General features: G+C 35.9%; 1 protein-coding gene across 4 annotated transcripts in view; it reads left to right on the top strand.

Annotated features, from left to right (window-relative positions):
- The window catches only part of LOC134204809 (probable serine/threonine-protein kinase DDB_G0267686), a 333,973-nt gene that overhangs the window by 198,955 nt on the left and 114,245 nt on the right, over positions 1-20,773 (top strand). For all 4 annotated transcript variants that reach the window (XM_062679623.1, XM_062679615.1, XM_062679610.1 and 1 more), the window contains one exon: positions 13,530-13,611. In XM_062679623.1, the coding sequence (XP_062535607.1) occupies positions 13,530-13,611 (82 nt within the window). The remainder of the gene's footprint in view (positions 1-13,529; positions 13,612-20,773) is intronic.

Here is a 20,773-nt window from a genome sequence, read left to right as displayed (position 1 = left end):
TAGTCGTGACTCAATATGAAGATTTGATATCGAAAAATGACGATTTAGATGAAATTGAAAAACTGTGCAGAGTTTCAAATATTTTCGAAATGGTCGCTCAGGATCGACTGACATGCCCCCGTGGAATGCCTTAGCTCATTCCTTTGGGCGTTCGTTGTCATCGTTTATTGGCCTCCCTATGCGTTTGTTGGAATAAATCAACAGTGAAGTTAGAGCATCGGAATCGCAGTAGCGAGTAGTCGAACGTGTGCATTGTTTCAACCCTCGATTGGACACAGATAAACAGACATCGCGGTGCACTACAGCTTATTTGGGTCCTTGCTCTTAAAAATAATTATTCTTGTACACTTTGAAATGAATTCGATTAATGATCGCTAGCGTTTAAAACACGGTTAATGTTAATTGAAGTGAATAACATTATTGTGCGTTAAAAAGTGCTACCTGACTGCTGCACCAAATCCATCATTTTTCGGCTGCAATTGCATTGTTTGCAGATGACAGTCTGCATCAGAAAGGTGTCGCGCATCACTTTCCTCCGAGTGTGATATTTCTCACCGTCACTTTCGTTATTTTGATTTATTTTATTCTTTGACATTTATACTGCTTTTGGTGAATTTTAAGAATCTTCTCTAAACAACTTTCTTTTAGCAATTTCCTTATAATTTATGGAGTGACAGTCAATAGCGAATGTGAATTTTTGCGGCTTCTTATCATCTTCATTCGCAGCTACAAGAAGCTCACTTTGAGTGAATATGTTTTGCTCTTTGCTCGTTTGCCGTCGAAGCTTACTTTGTTGGAGCTTTCTCTTTCACGAAGAGGGCATAAAGGATTTTGCTTTATTACCTCCTGCTCCCGCCGCGGCGAGTCAGCATAGTTATTGGGAAGGTGCTAAAAGGTTGACATTCTTTTAGCACAAATCACGGACCACGCTGACGAGGGCTGACATTACCACGCGGTCTGGACAACGCCAACACTGGCTGGCTGCATGCAGTTATATGATCGTACGATGCTTACCGGTTGGGTCATTTCGTAAACATAACCTTTTTCTGCGATGAACTGGCTGGCTTCGTTTGTTTGGGTTAATTGCTTTTGCGAAGATGTAAATAAACTTTGTTTTCAAACTGAAGAATTGGGTATCACAATGTGGTTTGCGCCCAATAATGTGTCGGAAGTTCTATACAGTGTGTTTGAAAAAGCTCCAAAATATAGCTTTTTCAAACACATGAAACGCTACTGTATCTGCGAAATGGATTAGCGATTTGGTACTAAAATGTACGAAGCGCTAAACTATTTCTCGATAATTCATCAATATTTCCATTATTTTTGTTGATTTTTTATAATGCTATCCATAATCAATTTTTTATTTACCCAATCGATTAATATTTTTGAAATTTTCCATGTTTTGGAAACTGATAAATGGGAGTAATTTCATGCGATAATTGACTGATTGTGAGAACACCATTTGAGAATTGAGCTCAAATCAATAATGTGCTATTGAAAGTTATTAGATATCAATGGTGATTTTGATTCTTAGATAAATGTACAATCGATAGTTAACAATAATATGAAAACCCGTTAAGAAATGATCAGCTTGTTGATCTCCAAAACGTATATTTTTTTCCAAATTTCCATTCTCCATTTTCGTATCAAAAACAAAGACGTAATCCTACGTCAAAAAAACTATTTCAATAAAAAATATAAACTTTCCAATTTTGTATTTTCCAATTTTTTGAAATGTAAATCCTTCTTAATTGTTTATATTGCCGAGAAAATTGTATATTTTTTTTTTCAAATAAACAAATGTTGAAATACTTCAATAAGTTTAAAACTATCAATTTTGTTAAGGTGCAACTATTCAGATTTAAAAAAAAATCACCTTGCGTTTTCAGAGGCACCAGTCTTAACGAAGAAGCAACGCATTACTGCCATCTTTTTATTTTAACTGCGCTGCGTCGCAGCAAGCGTCGAATAGAAAGGTGACAGCTGCTCATTGCTTTAATATTGGAAGTGGTGCCCTCATCTTTTTGAAATTTTCCTCGATATTTTTTAAATTTTAACCCCTTTAAATTTTAGGCGTAATTTGAACTCTTCTTTATTTGATATTAAAGGGACTATTGAGTTGCGGAGGTATCGAGATAGGGAACACATTTATATATTTTCTTCCAAAATTCAAACACTTTTTACAGCATGTAGGAGTATGGTTTAGGGTCCTTTGGCCCTTAAAAAAGTGCAATAATTCAGCATTAAATTAGAATTTTCAAACGCCTTATATATTCAGTAATCAAAAAGATTAATTAATTATAGAAACTAGTTCATTGCATTGAAAACTGGCAAATCAAAATAAAAAATAAAAACTCAAAATGTAAAATTGATTAAATTGCCCAAACTTTGTTTACATCTATTTTAGAGAACAAAATAATGATTTAGATCGAAAACAAAAATGTGGTTGTTCATTTCTTATTGAGTAAGAAGTGAAAAGTGAGAACTGACACCTGAAAAATGATACGTTTGAAGTGAGTGCAGAGTAGTGAGAAGTGATTACTGAGAAATGGAAGTATATACTGGGTAGTGGGGACAACTGAGAAGTGAGTAATGAAAAGAGAGAAAATAGAAGTGATAAGTGAGTGGTGAGGTGTGAGATGCGATAATTGGGAAGTAAGTAGTGAGGAAAATAGAAGCAAGAGGTGAGAACCCGAGCAGCATACTTGACATAAACAAGTTGCGGTGAATCATGTGCGACCGAATCGAGTCACATAGGAGTTGCTGTAACCAAATCAATCAGAATTGTGCTGCTAGGGAAGTGAGAGATGGTAACTTGGAAGTGAGAAGCAAGACGAAGTAGAAGTAGAAGGAAAGGGAAGAAAGTAGAACGATGTAGAGGAAGAAGAAAGAAGAATAACGATGGATGTTGAAAGGAATAAGAATTTTATTCGCAATTTTTAATTCCCAAATCTTGCTTCTCATTTCCCGTTTCTTACTCCTCACGTCTCGTTTCTCTTTTCCCAGTTGTCACTTTTCTTTTATCAATTCTCATTCCCCCTTCTCACTTTTCTCTTTTCAATCCTCACTTCTCACTGCTCACTACTCACTTCTCGTTTAACACTCAGTTCTTAATTTTTACCTCTCAAGTTTCACTTTTTACTTTTTCTCACTTCTCACTTTTCACTTCTCACTTTTCACATCTCACTTTCCACTCTCTATTTTTCACTTTTCATTTCTCACTTCTCACTTCGCACACCCCACTTATCACCTTTGGCTTCTCACTTTTCATTCACAATTCTCACTTCTCATTTCTCACTTCTCATTTCTCACTTATCAATACTCATTATGTAAATGTACATTCGCATTCATTGTACTTGATACTTGGTGGGTTACAGCTCTTCGATTAACCAACGCCAAATGGAGTATCCATCTCCACTGGACTCGATCCTGGCCCAAACCAGTTGCCCTAATCGTTGATACGATTTAAATGTATGAGTTTTATACCTTCAGAAATTTTCAAAATTGTCAAATAATTTTAAAGCTCTTGTTTTTTTTATAGTAAACTATTACGTAAAAAGTATAAAGAAACTTATCAACATATCGACTTACAGCATATCATGCATAAGAGAGTTCTCAAATTGAAATTCCTCAAAAATATAACTTTAGTTTTAGTTCCGGGCAGAGATGCATCTGAACACAAGAACGCGTGTTCGTGTTCAAAATGTTCTGAACACTGCACACTGTTCAAGAGCGCTGACCTAACTTAGCAACTTGTATCCTAGGAAAACAAACTCAAACGACGGCATGCTACTCATTTTTCGGCTAGTATTGGAACACGTGAGCATCTAACGTATAGAAATCAAGCATGCTCGTATGTTTTTGCATATTTAGTTCCAAATCTAAGGAATCTTAGTTACCATGATCGTTTTGCTTGCGTACCAATCCAGTGCACACTGAACTGTGTTCAGAGTTCAAAGCTTTGAACACAAAGGCACGCTCTTGGCTCATGTTCTGTTCAGGATGCATCTCTGGCTCCGGGGTCAAACCACGTTTTCTGTAGTAGAGATAAAGTTGATTTTGTTCTACTTCAAATTTAAATTCATTTCCCGAAATCATCTAGATTGGTTTTACTTAAGCAACGTGTATCAAATAATGCTGTAATATTTGTTAACCATTATACCAGCTTCTGAAGATTGTAACTCCCAAAATGCTTAATCCACTTTAGTGCCAACAGAAAATTCTTCAAATATATCAAACTGCTAATAAGTTCGAATAATATTTCTCATTTGTTAGTTCTTATTGAGCCTAATCACTTCACCCTTTTTTCTTCTTTCCTGTCGTCAGTTCTTCTTTTTTCTCATTCAAAATTTTAATTTTTCGTTGTTTGAATTCCACTTATAATGGAGTTATAGCGCTAGTTACATTAACTTAAACTAAATGGTTGAAATATTTTTATCATTTACTAGTTGACCCAGCAGACGTTGTCCTGCATAGTAGGCGAAAATGCGCGTTGTGAACTGCCCTTGCGAAATTTCCATATATATCTTTGTTTTAGTTATTTATAATTTACTCGACCTTATTCTTGATTTTCGCAAGAGGAAATATCATATAAACCCGTCGGAAACGATAACCAAGAAATGAAGAAAATCTATCGAGCCGTTTTTGAGTTATGCGGATACGAACACAGACCATTTCATTTTTATTATATAGATAATGAGATACTGCAACTAGCGCTTCAACTCCGATGTAAGTAGAATTCGAACAACGAACAGCTAAGCAGAGTTGTAGGAAAACCTTCACACAAGAAGTCTCCTAATCAACGCATTTTGCAATTCAGCCTCTGGAATGGATTATTAACAAATTACTAAATGATCGAAAACATCCTTGCTACTCACCTATCACTTTCGATTCTCACTGTGATGAATATGTGAGGTGTGGAACATTTTACTTCTTGTTTCAATTTTTACTTGTTATTTCTCACTTATCATTCGGGAGTGATTAGTGAGAAGTGACAAACCACTTTTCATGAATAACTTTCCACCAATCGCTTCTCACTCATCAATTTTCTCTTCTCATTTCTCATAGTATCAGGTAAGGAAAAAAACCAAAAGTGTGATGTCTAATATCTCACTTTTGCTACTCAAATAATCATCTCACAAGGAGAAATAAAATTTTAGAAACGAGATATCTCACCTCTCACTTCTTATTTCTCTCTTCTCACTTTTCTCAGTAAGAAGTTAGAATGAAATGAGAAGAAGTGGTCGGGGTTCTAGCAAACCAAGTGCCAAAAAAAAATATTAATTTTTCTCTCCAAGCTCCTGACGTTTCACATCTCATTCTTACTTTTTGCTGTGAGAAGAAGGAAACGAGATGTGAGACATCTCTTGAGATGAATTCCAGGAGTAGTTCCCCTATACCTTCATATATGCAGACGTGATTCTGATAATTGTCTTTAGTCGTTGTCGCTCATACACGGATTAAGGCACAATGCGCTGCTAGTTCGTTCCTCCATTGGGCCAAAATCGGTTGGCTTCACCACACAACCAGTAAAAAGCGTACGAGGACACGTCTGCAGGTGGGAGCACCAGGTGTCCGGGCCGTGCCTTAAGTTTGATGACCAGCCCATACCCAACTAAAAGATTGGGAAAGCTCTCGGAGTCTCCATCAAAAAAGAGTCTATTCGTTCCTTTTGCACTTCCACAGAGTCAAAGTAAGTTGTCGTACCAGAGTCAACCTGGTTCGAGTCTTGTCCAATCCTCACTGAACCAACAAAATGAAGCTTCGGTTAACGAAAGGGGGTCTATCATTAATAGCTGCCTATTCTACGGCTTGGGACTAATCTACATCGTCCTCCGTAACCTCGTCGAAACCCTGTCACCAACTATCAATTCCTATGTTCGAGCCGCATCAGGATTATTACAATCAACACCAGCAGAGTCTGCCTGTGCCGAGTCTGGCATCTCGCTTTTTTGCCACCATGTGCTGGTGGCCATCTGCCGCAAATCCGCCTCGTTCGCCACAACCACCTCCGAATAATACAGAATCCTGCTTCTCATTGAAAGGAACTGCATTCTAATCACGATGGGCATCGTCGATTGGCTGGCAATCTTCAACAACTATTATAAATAGCTCCAAGGCTTGCAACTTTCGCAGAGGGAAACAATTTCGTGGCTCTCGGTGAACGAGCTCCCTAACCGAGGTTTCCACAACCACGAACACAGGTTTACGGATGGATCGGTTTCTGGTATTCATTGCCGCCACATAAGCATCCATGAAACTCATCGTCGTCCTGGCTGACTCCACCAGGTTCATTTCCGCACTACAGAGCGACAAGCCTAAGCACCCCGGGATCCTTGGATTACTGAATTCGGACACCAAGGCCAGGCTTTCAAGTCATCCGTCCCATTAGGGGACGCCAAAAGCAGAATATGGAAAGCTGTACAAGGTAACTAAGAGAGTTCCTGGATAGCGATCACCTCCGGATACTTTCGGAAAATTGCGGGGACCACATCGGCATGGACAGAGTTACCCAACCTGATAGAGCAGCATATGTCTAAATTACCACGAAATAAACGAAGCAATAGTTCGATATCATGCTTTAGATGGCCGTTTGTATCTCTAGCAATGATGTAGCATCGGTATTGCCGCGTGTACGTCGGATCCTATGTCGATCATGCCGAGGTGGTGGCCTGGCTGGCACTTGAAAAAGGTGTTCGAACTGCTCGAACCAGCATTTCAGCTGGTCAGTTGAGTCGGTTAGTAGCAGACCAGCGACCGCTTCCGTTGAATTCATTTCAGGCATCGTTGAATTCATTCGCGCACCGCTGAAGCGTCGTGCACTATCGTAGTGGAAGCAAGAAAGTCCGCTCAGGCTCAGGCGTTTCACTTCCTTCTCCAGAGCCGAGTATCGTTGACGGGCTAGGACTTTGGCTCATCGGTGATCCATTGTTTTCTCCGAGTACGCAGTTCGCCCATATTATTCTCGCTGGTGGTGGCGATGAAGATGTTTTCTGTGGCGACCCATTGGTCTTCCACGCTATCACATCCCGGAATATCTGCAGCACGAATATCCAGTTTTTCAACGAAGAACCTTTTCTCCGTGGCATCTCCCAACTCTTTTCTCCTGCCGACGAATCCACACTATGTGCAGACATATTTCGCCGCTGAAAATATGATGTTATGATACGATGACGACACGGCATTACGTTTATTCCGTACATTTGTTTCCATTTTCGGCTGACGCAGATGTGGTCGATTTGGTTTTCAATGAAGCTGTGACGGAAGTCCTACGTTGCCTTGGGAATCGGTCGCTGGAAGAAAAGTGATATCCCGAACATGTCGTTGTTATCACAGAGTTTGATTGAACTCCGAATTATATTCGACCACTGGCGGCACCAGAGTTTTGGAAATGGTGGGGCACCAGCTTTTTGGATCAATTGGTTAATTTATAATTTGGCGTCAGAAGAATCATAATTGGAGGGGTTAATCGGTCAAGCGATAAGTCAAGTTAAAAAAATGTCAGGCTGTTTTAAAAATTCTCCCAGTATTTCTTTGGACATTCTTCTATGAATTCTTTCGAAATTCCTTCCAGGGATTTCTCCAGGAAATCCTCCGAAAATTACTTCGAAGATAAACCCAGAAATTCCTTTGGAAATTGCCCAAGACATTCATTTGCAAATTCCTTTGAAAATGTCTTCAAAAAAATGTCTCCAAAAATACCTGCAGCAGGAGCTGGTCATTTGGGAAAAAGTCATTTAGCATAACGCGATTTGGCATAAGGTCATTTAGCATAATGGACGGACATTTGACATAATTGACAACACCGACAAAAGAGAGGGTCATTTGACATAACGGACATATGGCATAATTTTTGTTTGTTCATAAAATAAGTTACTAGACTCAGTGTTGCTGTAAAAACCGGGAATAGTAAATATCCAGTTTAGAGTGGGGCGTCATGGTCATTTTTTCAAATCAATGGTTTTTCGAAGCCATCTGGGTCCTGAACAACTGTGCAGAATTTGTGACCGATTGGTTGCTTCCTCGCTTTCCGCATCGTAAATTTAAAACGCGATGCGGCATGCGAGGTTGCAACCAATCGAGCCCATATTTTGCACAGTTGATTGGGGTCCCAAAACGATTCAGAAAAACCTTGATCTCACTTGATTAGACAAAGTTTGCGTTTTTCCATACAACTGCGCCCCACTCTAATATCCATATAAATAAAAATTAGTTCAGGTTACCTCCCTGACAATTTAACTCACGAACAGGTCAACCGATTTGCAAAATTTTCTTTTTCAATCGATTTGTCTTGGGATCCGTAAGGTTTGTAAGTACAAAAAGTACAAATATTTAGCAGGGGAAGGTAAGAAATCAGTAGAATGCAATTGGGCCCGTGGAAACTTAACAATAGCACGGAAATTGATCTGGAGTGCGGTGCTGCAAATGCAAATAGTTCAGTACATGACATTTGCAACAAAAACACCTAGGCAAAGCTGGGTATTTTTCTCTAGTAACATAATAAAATACATATTTCATTCGAAGAAAGCATGCATTTCTCCAATGGATATAATCTATCTGGATGCGTTTGTCCGGGTTAAAGCAATGATGGATAAGGTCCTTTCTTTAATAGTAGGTAATGGTGGATGTGAGTCTCTCGTTTGAATTAAGGCAATAGTGGATGTGATCCCTTATTTATAAGGAGGCGTTTGCCCGGATTAAGGCAATGGTGGATGTGATCCATCACATGTGATCCTTAAAAGTAGGCGCTTGCTCGGATTACGACAATTGGGGATGTGATCTCTTCTTTAAATGCCGGCGTTTGCTCGGCATAAGGCGATGGTGGATGTGATCCCTTCATTTAAACTAGGCGCTTGCTCTGATTAAGGCAAGGGTAGATGTGATCACTTCTTGAAAAATAGGCACTTGCCCGGATTAGGGCAAAGGTGAATGTGATTCCTTCTTAAAAAGTAGGCGTTTGCCTTCAAAAATACAATGAGGGATTTGGACCCTTCTTCAAAATAAAAAGTGATTGCTTTTATGAAAATAGAAGATTTGATCCATTATTCTACATTAAGTGTTTGTCGGAATCAAGGGGATTCAAAATTCTTTTTTATGTATTTTATTCAATGATGGATGTGATCTCTTTCTCGGAAATAGCCGTTCCGTTTGTCCTTCCTTCCGAAATATGTCCATCATAATTCCAAATCTAACTATGCGGAAATATACATCAAAAACCCCTTTCCCTTTACTTACTTACTTATGGATCCTGTACACCTCCGGTGGTGCAAAAGGCCGAATTGAAAGATCTCCATCCTGAGCGTTGCCCGGCTATCGCTTTAACCTGTTGCCAGGTTAGATTTCGGTCGACTTCTTTAATTTCTTTATTGAGGCCTTTCCCTTTAACAGTTCAAAATTACGCCAAATGTCCTTCATGTCAAATGACTCAGACCCTCTGTAGCAATTGTTTCAGAAATACCTTGCGGTATTCTGGAATTTCTTCAGGCAATTCTTCAGAATATGTTTTAGGAAATCCTTCAGAAATTCTTTTGGGAAAATTACGCTGAGAATGCCTTTTGACATTTGTCCAGGAATTTCTTGGGAAAGTTCTTTGGAAAGGCCTTTGTGAGTTTCTCAGGAAATCCCTCAGAAACTTCCTCCAGGAAAACCTTTTAGTAAAACTATACAAAATTCCTTCCGAAACTCCTGCAGGAATTATTTATTGATGGAAGATTTTATCCGAAATTTATTCATTTTTTAATAAATTTCCGGACAAATTTTTGCAACAATGAATAGGAAATACTAAAGGAATTTCCGGAGAAATATCCGTAGAAATAATTTCTTCCTAGAGCTTCGGAAGGGATTTCTCAACCCTTTCCTTCCCATGGTAGCTGTAGAGCTCCATCAAATTTTGCACCTTCCAAGATTCATTAAATTATTTCAACAACAAAGAGCAGTATTTGGCACAACTTTATGGTTTTGTTAGACGGCAAATATAATCAATTTTGAGTTAAAATAGTGAAACTATTGAAAACAATCAAGTCACTATTGATTTACAATCAAAAAAAAAATTTTTTCCTTTTCCACTAAACTTAGCTATGCCAAATAACTTTTATTCCAGCATTTTTTCCATAGATCATTCCTTCCTATTGAAATCTCTCGAAAAAAGTCGTGGGAAAGAGAGGGTTAAGGAATTTCTGAAAAAAAATTGTTTGATAAATTTCTGAAATAATTGTTCAAGTAATTTCTCAAAAAAAGTTCGAAAGAATTCCTAAACCAACTCACTAAGGAATTTCTAAAACAATTTCCAAAGGCATTGATAAAGAGATTTCTGAATGAATTCTCCTAAAGGAATTTCGTAAGGATTTCCTGAAACAATTTCCGCAGGCTGTTATTTCCGAAGCATTTTCCGTAGGAATTCCGACTGAATGACCGAAGGAATTTCTAAAAGAATTTCCGAATAAATTCTTAAAATAATTCGTTAAGGAATTTGCGATGGAATTCCTGGAGAGATTCCGAAGAAATCTGAAGAGATTTCTAAAAGAGTTTTTGAAGAAATTTCCTAAGGAATTTTAAGAAGCAACGATTCCGTAAGGTTTTTCTATAGGACTTTTTAAGGGATTCCTTAGGAAAATTCTGATTTATGTTTAGAATTCCTATTCGATTTTTCGAAAAAAAAATCTATTTCCATAAGAATATCTGAATTTCACAAAGAATTCCTTGAAGAATTTCTGAAGGTATTTAAATATTGATTTGCGGAGAATTTTTGGAAACATATTTTGAGGAATTTTGTAATGAATCACTGGAGAAATTTCAGAAGATTACTTACAGTGGAATGGAATTTTAACGACTAATAGAATTTATTCTAGGAGATATTTTTACCAAAAAAATTCCTGGATTATTTTTTAAATAGACTTTTGGTTAAATTCATGAAATATCACCGGTATGAATACTTTAAGAAATTTTTGGAGAAATTTCCGAAGCAACTCCTGGAGCAAACTTCCAAGGAACTCTCAAGAATATCAGAAAAAGTATGATCATGGATCGACTGCAATCCCGATACTTTTGTTCTGCTTGGCGCGAAGTCTTAATTCTAGATTAAGAACAGCGCCTTGTTCTACTACTGTCCAGATTAGTGAACAAATTCCCGGAAAATTCCAACAACATGAAGAAATTCTTGCAGGAGTTTCTGAAGTAATTTCCTAAGAAGTTTCTGTAGAAATCCAAAAATGTATAAGAAATTTTCAATAGGTAATTGATTGGAAATACCATTCGAGATTCTTTAGTGGATTCCTTTAACAGTTCTTTAGAAAGCTTCTTCAATATTTTCTTCAGCAATTCATTTAGAAACTCTTTTCCCTTGAAAATATCTTTGGAAATTTGTTTGGTATTCATACGGAATTTCCTTCAGAAACTTTTTTAACAATATTGAACTACGAGAATTGCTTTAAGAAAACCTTTAGAAATTTCATTAGAAAAATTCCAAAATTTTACGAATTTCTTAATGAATGCTTTTCAAAATTGCTCTAGGAATGCCTTTTATTTTTGAAGGAATTACTTCAGCAATTATTTCTGAATTTTCTCAAAAGAATTCTTCCAGTAATTTACTAAGAAATTCTTGCGCTTAGTTGCATAGAGCGTAACTGTATTGATCGATTTCTCTTTATCGATTTTATAATTTGTTAATAACTCAATTGTTTCAAAAGCTACAACCGTGATTACTGATTCTGGTGCAAGATAGATTCATCCTTTATCACACCAAATCATTAAACCATCGACAAACAAGCGCAATTCAGTACAATAATAAAAAGAAAACATCGAAAAAGAGGAATCGATTCATACAGTTACGCCCCTATGAAACTAAGCGCGAGAAATACCTACGACAATTAAAAAAAAAAGTTCTGAAAATCTAGGAAGTGAAATTCTTGGAATTCGTTCGAAATTCCTCTTAGAAAATTCTTTCGAAAATTACTTTAGGAAAGAAAATATTTGAGGTTGTGGGCCACATGTCCCCTCGTAACCCTGCTTAGCTCCGCTAGTGTATTCGACATAAATCAAAATGGAGTCTGATTAAATTCTAAATGGGATTTTAATAAAATCGTATTGAAACATTATAAAATTCCAATTAGATTTATATTAAACTTCCGAATAGAATTTGTTTCGAATAAAATTTGATTAGTCTGATGGTTTTAGTACAAACTTTAAAATTTTGTCCAACGCTTCGACGTCGGGTTCGATGTCTTCTTCAGGGAAAAATTTGTGTTTGTTCTTTGTTAAGTGTGATGGGTGTTCTATGACGGTCACCCATCACACTTAACAAAAGGCGAACATAATTTTCCATGAAGAAGACTTCGAACCCGATGTCGGAACGTAGGACAAAATTTAAAAATTTGTTCTAAAACTATCAGATTGCATAGCCGAAAGATTTCCAGAATATATCCAAAATTAAATTCCGAATAGAACATAATTAAATTCTGATTCCAGTTTGATCTAATTTATATTTATAAATCCCAAATAGTATTAGATTAAAAATGGACTCCAAAAGGGTGAAGTGACAGTCAAATACAGCTCTAGTCTTCAAAAGTTCCCATCTCATGCTCCCGTGTTTTTTCTTGCGATGGCATTCGCTCGTGTGGTTTGAAGTGCGCAGACTCGCTTGCGATTCTGTATGGAGAGCATCGCGCATGAGTTTTTCACACAGAATCGCATCGTTTCGCTCATTCACCGAAAAATGATTTCGCTCCAAAAAGTATCAAAACAAAGAAGAACACGTAAAAATCACGCAATGATGCAAATCGCGATTCGAATCATGGACGATTCCCTGAGCCATGAGTCGGGTGAGGTTTGCCTCGCGCTTGACTTTGAATCGTGGATGGGATTTGAGAATTTTAGTTTTTACCCGCACTTGTGGTTTGCTGCTTGCTTTGCAAGAGCTCTTTAATGAAGAGGGTGAGAGAGGAAAAGAATCGTATTTGAATACAAAATATAGAAAGGAAAAGAACTGAGATTGATCCCACAACTTCCTGTATAAAATCCGAAAAGTGAGACATGTAACCTTCATACAAACTTCTTCTAGATGAAGCAACTAAACAAAGGTCCGGCCGAAGTACCGTAATGAATATTGAAGCTACTTAAATTTGGAGACTCGCTCTTCCAATTTTACGATTAACAGAAAAAGACTCTTGAATTGTGATTCATTTTGAAAATTCAAAGATATTGAATTTAGTTGGTAGAATACCAAATATTTGTTAACCAACTTTATCTCATTGTTTAATTGTACAAATAAAGTAAGAAGCGCTTTATAAAGTCAACCTTTCAATTATTTTCTAATCAGGCTCAATCAACAAACTGCAAAAGTCTGCTAAGCATGAAAAACACGTTTTTATACTCTTCAGAGAGGAATGCTTCTTTATTATCAAGAATATCGACTTATTCACAGTCACATTCTCTTAGATTGAGCTTACTAGGCTCCATGAAGTCATCAACCATAAATTAAGAAAATAGAAACAGGAATATTGAAATTTCTAAACAAATATGTTTTTTTTCCGCAGGGTCGTCGAACGAGAACTCAGTGTGCCTTTACCGATTTCAAAAATCATCAAAAAATGGAACAACCTCCTGCAAGAGTACAAGGTAAGTCAATTTCTTCGCCCCACTTAGTTATCCAAGATTAATTAACGAAACACTGTGAATTATATTATGAAGTATTAATTTTCCGTTTCCTTACCTTTTCCGTTAACGGTCTGCAAGTGATTCATATTCCGTGCAAAATTTCAAGTTAACAATCCTCAGGATAAGTAAATGAAATCTGCTTTCGAGTAGATACATTCTTTTCGTTGACGGTCGGTAGTGTTTCAGATATAAATAAAAAGACAAACTGTCACTTACGTAATAATTGGATGACTGCTCGTCGAACCGGAGGCTGTTGACATCCGGACAACGGAATTTCTAATAAGTCCTCTAACGCGATTGTAATCCCAGTGTCATTGTTACCATATTGTTACGGAATCTCATTTGTCCCATGTTTTCCCTTTATGTTTTGCCTCCATTCATCACTGAGAAATTTTCTACGCCGCTTCTTCTATCGCTGATAGTTAATCTTGAGATGTTTTGGCGCATCCACTACTGTCTGAACGGAGCGTCTCTGCCGTTCGACTTCATTAGACCCCTCACGAGTGAAATTCTCATCCCTTGGCGCCCGGGCTGCCTTAAATTAAAAATTTAATTTTCCGCACCCGCTTCCACCCGCTACGATTGTTGGCACCTCCGTATCATTGAGGGGCAATTTTTCCCGTCCAACCGACCGACCGCGCGCATGCAACCACAACAATTCGCCTTTTTTCTTCGAACCAAGTGTGTGCTGCTGCAGCAGCAGGGCACAGTCCGCCTCGAATCTCACATTACTGGAGCTCATCATCGCGCGAACGGCAACATTGCTCGCGTGGATCTTTATTGGAAAATTTATCAGCAAAATGAGATTTAATAACTGAACAGAAGAATGGCGTCGGCTTTTTGTGCGCTTTTCCGAAATCGGAGTGGGGGAAAGTTTCACTTTTTTTCTGCTGACGATTGAATCCGACAGGGTTTCAATGGGCAGCAGAAGAAACACGTTAAATGAATGCGAAGAATCTTTTCCCTTTTGGTTGATTTTGGAAGAGTGGTTATAAAATTGAGAAATCGGTGGGCAATCATTGCGTGATTGATCGGAGCTGGGAGGCCGGGAGTCATTAAATCGTATTGGGGTATTCTTCAGCTTTTGACGATCGAAGCCAATTGCCAAAGTGCATCGAAATAATCATTAACTGAATTATTAAATTATTCAAATATCTTATTTCTTAACTATTTGGTATCATTACTATTCGACTGTCCATTTGTTTTCATTTGATATACAAAATTATTCAATTACTAGATTTTTTTACCTACTCAATAGGTCTTTCCCATTGTCAATTTTATAAGAAGAAGACTGGTTTAAAAGACGAGAAGAATTTGTAAACTCATTTACTTTCTTGATACTTGATACCGTCCGCCACTGGACTCGTTAATAGACCATTCGCTTCCAGTCACCCTTAATGTTTAGAGCCCTCCGGTCGTCTTCAACTGCAAAAAGTCTACGGCTTCTTCCGGATTATCTACTGAATATTATCCTCACTTGACGCTCTTCCGGTATATTAACAACATAGCCAGCCTACAGGAGTATAGAAGCTTAAGGTGAATCGCGTTGGAATCCAATTTAAAAACTACATAGCGGTTTCAGGGGCACATAACTTCAAAATCAAACGGCAGACAAAAGCGAAAAGCAGTTTTTCACCTTTGCTCACTTGCAGCATACACGGAAAAAATGGTTTCAGATGTGCTTATCACCTTTAAATTTACATTTGTACGAGCAAAAACTCGAGGTGGGGGCCAGCACGGCCATTGTGGCAGCCGTTTTTGGATTCTGTTGTAATTTACCTTAACAATATCCATCCCTTTGCTTTTGTTTTTAAACAACATTTTCAAACATTTGAGATTTCCCTATTTTTGCATTAAAAATAAAATTTTCAAAACTATCATTTTTTTATGTTTTAAGAACTTTAAAATTTGTAAAAACATTCGAAAATAAAACAAAAAAAGATACTCAAAGTATTTATGTTTTTAAATTAAACTAATTAGGCCGATACAAATATTTAAAAACTATTTTGTCTCTCCTCCCCCCCTTTGGATTTTTTTTGCCAAAAAATAATATTTTGAGGGGGCAACAAAATAAAATTCGGATAATTTTGTAGATTTTCAAAACATTCTTTAACAAATCCGAGGAGTTTTTTTATTTTTTTCATTTTAATATTTATTTTTTATTATCCCCCCCCTTTGACCTTTCGGAGACCAGTAGGACAAAATATTAATTAAATATTTGTAGCGGCCTCAATACACATTTTTTAAACTATCAACAACTTTGAAAAATTTCAAAATTTTCATGCAAAAATAACTTTTTTTCCAAAAGTTCGGCCTTAGAAAGTTTCATAAAAATATGACACAAATTGGAGTAGACTTCTCCCTCCAAGAAACGATTTACAAAATGCTATTTTTCCAATGCCAACACAAATCAATTATAATTTCAAGGGTTTTAAAATAGTCTGAACATATCCATTATTTCAAATTGTTCAACATATTTATGTATTTCATTTTTTCAAGATTTTTCAAACATTCAATCCAAACATTTTGTTTTTTTTTAGTTTAGTTTTTTTTAAACTTCTAAAATTTTCGTTTTTTCTCAAAACTCTGATGAAAATTATTATGTTTTCAATTTATAAATTCATACAATTTATTGAAATTTTGCAATATTTAATCTGAAAAACTTTTGAATCTTTTAAAATTTTCTAATATTTCAAAATTTGCAACTTAAAAAAAACAAAGGTTGTGAATGAATTGTTTCAAAAGCTTCAAATGTTTTTCATTTTTTGAAACATTTTTTTTTAATTGATGGGATTCGGCTTTACAGTCTCAAAATTGTTCAAACAATAATGTTTTAACTGCCCGACGTTTCGGCTGTGTTTGGCAGCCTTCTTCTGGGGGAAATTAGTTTTACTGTTTTCGTTGTTTTGTTACACTGTAATCTTGTGTCGTGTTGTCATTCATGTTTTATATTTTTTGATTATCCTGGATTTTATCAAAAAATATTGTTTAATTTGTTCGCACTATCAATCACGGACCCTGTTTAACTGTCTGTTCTGTTTTTTTTTTTAATAAAACAATAAGCTTAAAATAAAATAAAAAACCAAAAATATGGAGATTTGAAAAAAAAAATGCAAATTTCACAAATTAAAAAGTTTTCAAAATTTTTGGGAATTAAAAAAAAATTTAAGGCCGATACAAATATTATAAATCTATTTTGTCTCTCCCCCTCCTCGGATTTTTTTAGCCAAAAAGTAATATTTTGAGGGGGCAACAAAATAAAATTCTGATAATTTTGAGGATTTTCAAAACATTCTTTAACAAATCCGAGGAGCTTTTTGATTTTTTTTTATTTAAATATTTATTTAATATTTTTATTGTTTGTACTTGAATCTAAAATTTTAAAATTAATAAAAATTTTATAAATTATGAGAACTATTAATAGAGAACAAATAAAAAATGTAGAGCTTTAAGAAAATTTTAGAAATTTGAAATAATAATCTTTCAAAATTGCATATCAAAAGTGCATATTTTTCCGGTTTTTTCAAAAGATATTTTAGTTACTAGATAAAGATTGTCGCTACTGTTCCCTTTGTTCTGCTGTCCGAAACATGTGTGGTACATACCTGTCAAATCGTATGGATTTTCCTTCTTTGACATTTAGCTCCCCTATCCTCGCCAGCAAAAGATGTTCCGGACAGCGACGACAGCGACAATCTTTATCTAGTAACTAAAATATCTTTTGTTTTTTCTCTTTGAATTCCAAAACAATGTAAATTTTCTCAGGAATTCAAAAAAACTATATCTCGTGATTTCTTTGGATTTTAAAATAAACAAGAAAAATGAATCTTTCGTAATCCCGGCTTCGTAACGCCAAATGGCAAATGAGCCTTCCAAATATTTTGCCTTTCTCGTACAACAAAGTTGTACCAGAAAGGCTTTCATTTCACTCCCAAAACGTACTTTTTATAGAGCGCTTGTAGACCCATAGTATTATATACCATTCGATTCAGCTCGACAAACTGAGCAAATGTCTGTCTGTCCGTGTGTGTGTCCGTGTGTGTGTGTGTGCGTATGTGTGTGCACATTGAAACATTAGCCAATTTTTCTAGTACTAAACCTGAATCGATTTTGCTACAACAAGTTGCATTCGATGGGGAATGTTTTCTTCTTGTTCACTATTGAGTTTCATAATGATGGCACTTCTCAAAAAATAGTAAATATTCAAAGAGTTATGAGACATCATTATTTCGTAACAAATAAGCTATCGATTTTCTAGGTTATGTTCTCCCAAGACACAATTTATTCGAAACCGGCACACTGACAGCATAGAATACACAGCTTACACGGAAGAAAAAACTTCACAAAGAAACATAGAAACCCATTAATGAGTTAAAAAGTACCTATTTTAAGATTTCATGTATACACTGAAAATTCTCGTTTATTTTTTTCAAAATGACCTAAGAAACATATTTTCATGAATGAATTTTAATATTGCGATCAACAGACCAATATGATAGCTTTTGATTGCAGTACACAAATTAATTCATGAAAAAAAGGTGACATATGTTCTTTTTAAAAGTTAAGCGTCATTTCTGCCATTTCTTTCCCCTATGGGCCGATGTGAGCAGTGAGAAGTGAAAAGTGAGACGTGAGAAGTGCGAAGTGAGGAGTGAAAAGTAAGAAGTAAGAAAAAATGAGAAATGAAAAATCACCAGATGATCCGAAATGAAAACAAAAATGTTTTTCCAACTTTAATCTAGACTATCCTTTGAAAAGAGCTGAAATTTTTTGCTAATATTTTCAAATGGATATAATAGAAAAACGACGCATCCCACAAAAAAGTGTTGTATGGGTGACCATCGCAAAATCAGTCAAACTTTCTAGTGAAAATATCGGAAACAATCCAAATTTAGCCCTACACTGAAAAAATCAGTTTAAAAATTTTAAAGTCGATTTGCGAAAACGCCCTTTTATTTAAATGAAATTTTGTCTCAAGATAGGTGATTATGTTCCCTACCAACCGTCCATACATCGCAAGCTGGGCACTCTTAAGGAAAAAAAAGTTTTTCTAACAAAAACTTTTTCTTGTCGGAATTATTTTCAGTGTATTTTCATCTGAAATTAAACCAATGAAAGCCATCGTTATAGAACCCCAAGCAAATCTATTTTTATGATACATTGTCTAATTTAGTCACTAAATATAGTTTGTTTTTAAATTAAGAGTAATATTAAGAAGGGGTTTATATCTTCAAAAAAAATATTATATTCCATTATTAGCTTCTTTAGTTGCGACTAGCCACCCTATAACCAGAGACCGGCGGAGTGAAAAACTGTCGAAATGGCAACGTATGAAAATGCATGAAATCATGACAATGATACTGGCAGCACTTGAACTTTTTGTTCTGTTGATTGCAGTACTCAAATTAATTCATGAAAAAAATGTTACTTAGGTCCTTTTGATAAATTATGCGAGATCTATAGTACAGCAGAAAGTCCATTGCTGATAAACGTTCATTTCGAACAATACACCGCAGATTGCTGGTTAATTTTTTTTGACATATACTCTGTCTCGCTCAAACCAACAGCGAATAATCTAGCGACTACTTTAACGAACTATTTAAGGAACAGCTACTTTAACCGACCGTGTCCATTTAGCAAGTACGGTGTTGAACATAATCTGGAGATTAAAATAACACTTTAATAAAGTTTAAAAAAAAACTTAGCAAGTAACCGCACAATATTGAGTAAAACAAATTAAGGGTGTAGCATTTCTGCATGCGGTGAATGAATTTCGCACCGTGTATATAACTGACAGCATGAATGTTTGTGTTGCTTCTTTCGTGCTTTATTGATGATGCTAACCTCTCAAGCAAAGTTTTCCAAAGCTTCAAATGTGGAACACGAAAACACACGCGCTAGAGTCCCGAAGCCGATGACTTCATCCGCTCGCATCAACACAGCTGTAAAAGTTTCATCGTTGGAAATAAAAATCGCATACCTACGTACATGCTTTCTCGTGCGCTCGTTACGTTTGCTGCCATTTTGTTTCATGCTTTGGAAGGAAAGAAGAGGCGTGCAGTTAGCCACTGCTTTTTGGTTTGGGTGGTTTGGGTGGAATGATGATGTAGTTTGGGCATATGGGTGATTTCATACACCTCCTTATTTCCATATTATGCGGCTTTTTTCATTTATATTTATGTGAATTGTTGGTTTCATTTTCACAAATGTACTTGTACAATTATTACACAAAGGGATGCAAAATCAATGTATGACATACAACTAGTATTATTGAACTTTAATATTACATTGGTGAAAAAACACTACGTGGGAATCAGGAAAGTTGGAAACATATCGAATTTTAATCCATATGTATTTTTCAAAACGCGCCGTTGCGCTAATCATTGTATTTACTATCGCTAATCATTGCACTATCGCACGATCGCATATTTGTAACATATGCATTTTTTCCTTTCTCGTACAACAAAGTTGTACCGAAAGGCTATACGATTGCTAAAAAAAAACTTGATAGAAGGCCCGGAGACCCATAGTGTTATATACCGATCGACTCAGACTCACTTCTCATTACTCACTTCCCATACTGCAATCAAAGTTTCTCCTTCAACTATTCGTTAACGCATTAGGCCAAAACGGCACCATGTATCGTGATGAACTTTTCTGACAACATCGAGTTAGCGAAATGAAAACGCATTGAAAATTACTTCTGACATAGAGGTATCAATCTACGGAAGAACGCAATATGCTAGATTGGAAGGACTTTGAGTTTCATCAAGTAAGGAAAAAATCGAGCTAAGTCACTGTTTAGTTTCACAAACGTTCAATTTTTAAATTTACAAAATAGAAAAAAACATCAGATTTGAAATTTTCTCATTTTTTACGAACAATATTTTCTCGTATACTAAGTATGGTAAAGGCTATATGATCGCTCCAAAAACTTTCGTAATGAATCTTTTCGTAACGCCAAATGGCAAATGAGTCTTCTACATAAACTTTTTTTTCAACATTTTAAACCACTTAAAAAAAATTAAATACCTTAACGAAATAAAAAAAACTAGATTAAAAAGGTTTCAGAATATTTTTTTCAATAATTTTTAATTCCTGAGGTATTTAACATTTTGAAAAT

Source organism: Armigeres subalbatus, chromosome 1 (assembly GCF_024139115.2).
Source record: "Armigeres subalbatus isolate Guangzhou_Male chromosome 1, GZ_Asu_2, whole genome shotgun sequence".
In the NCBI taxonomy this organism is placed as follows: Eukaryota; Metazoa; Arthropoda; class Insecta; order Diptera; family Culicidae; genus Armigeres; species Armigeres subalbatus.
This window is presented reverse-complemented; position numbering and strand designations above follow the sequence as displayed.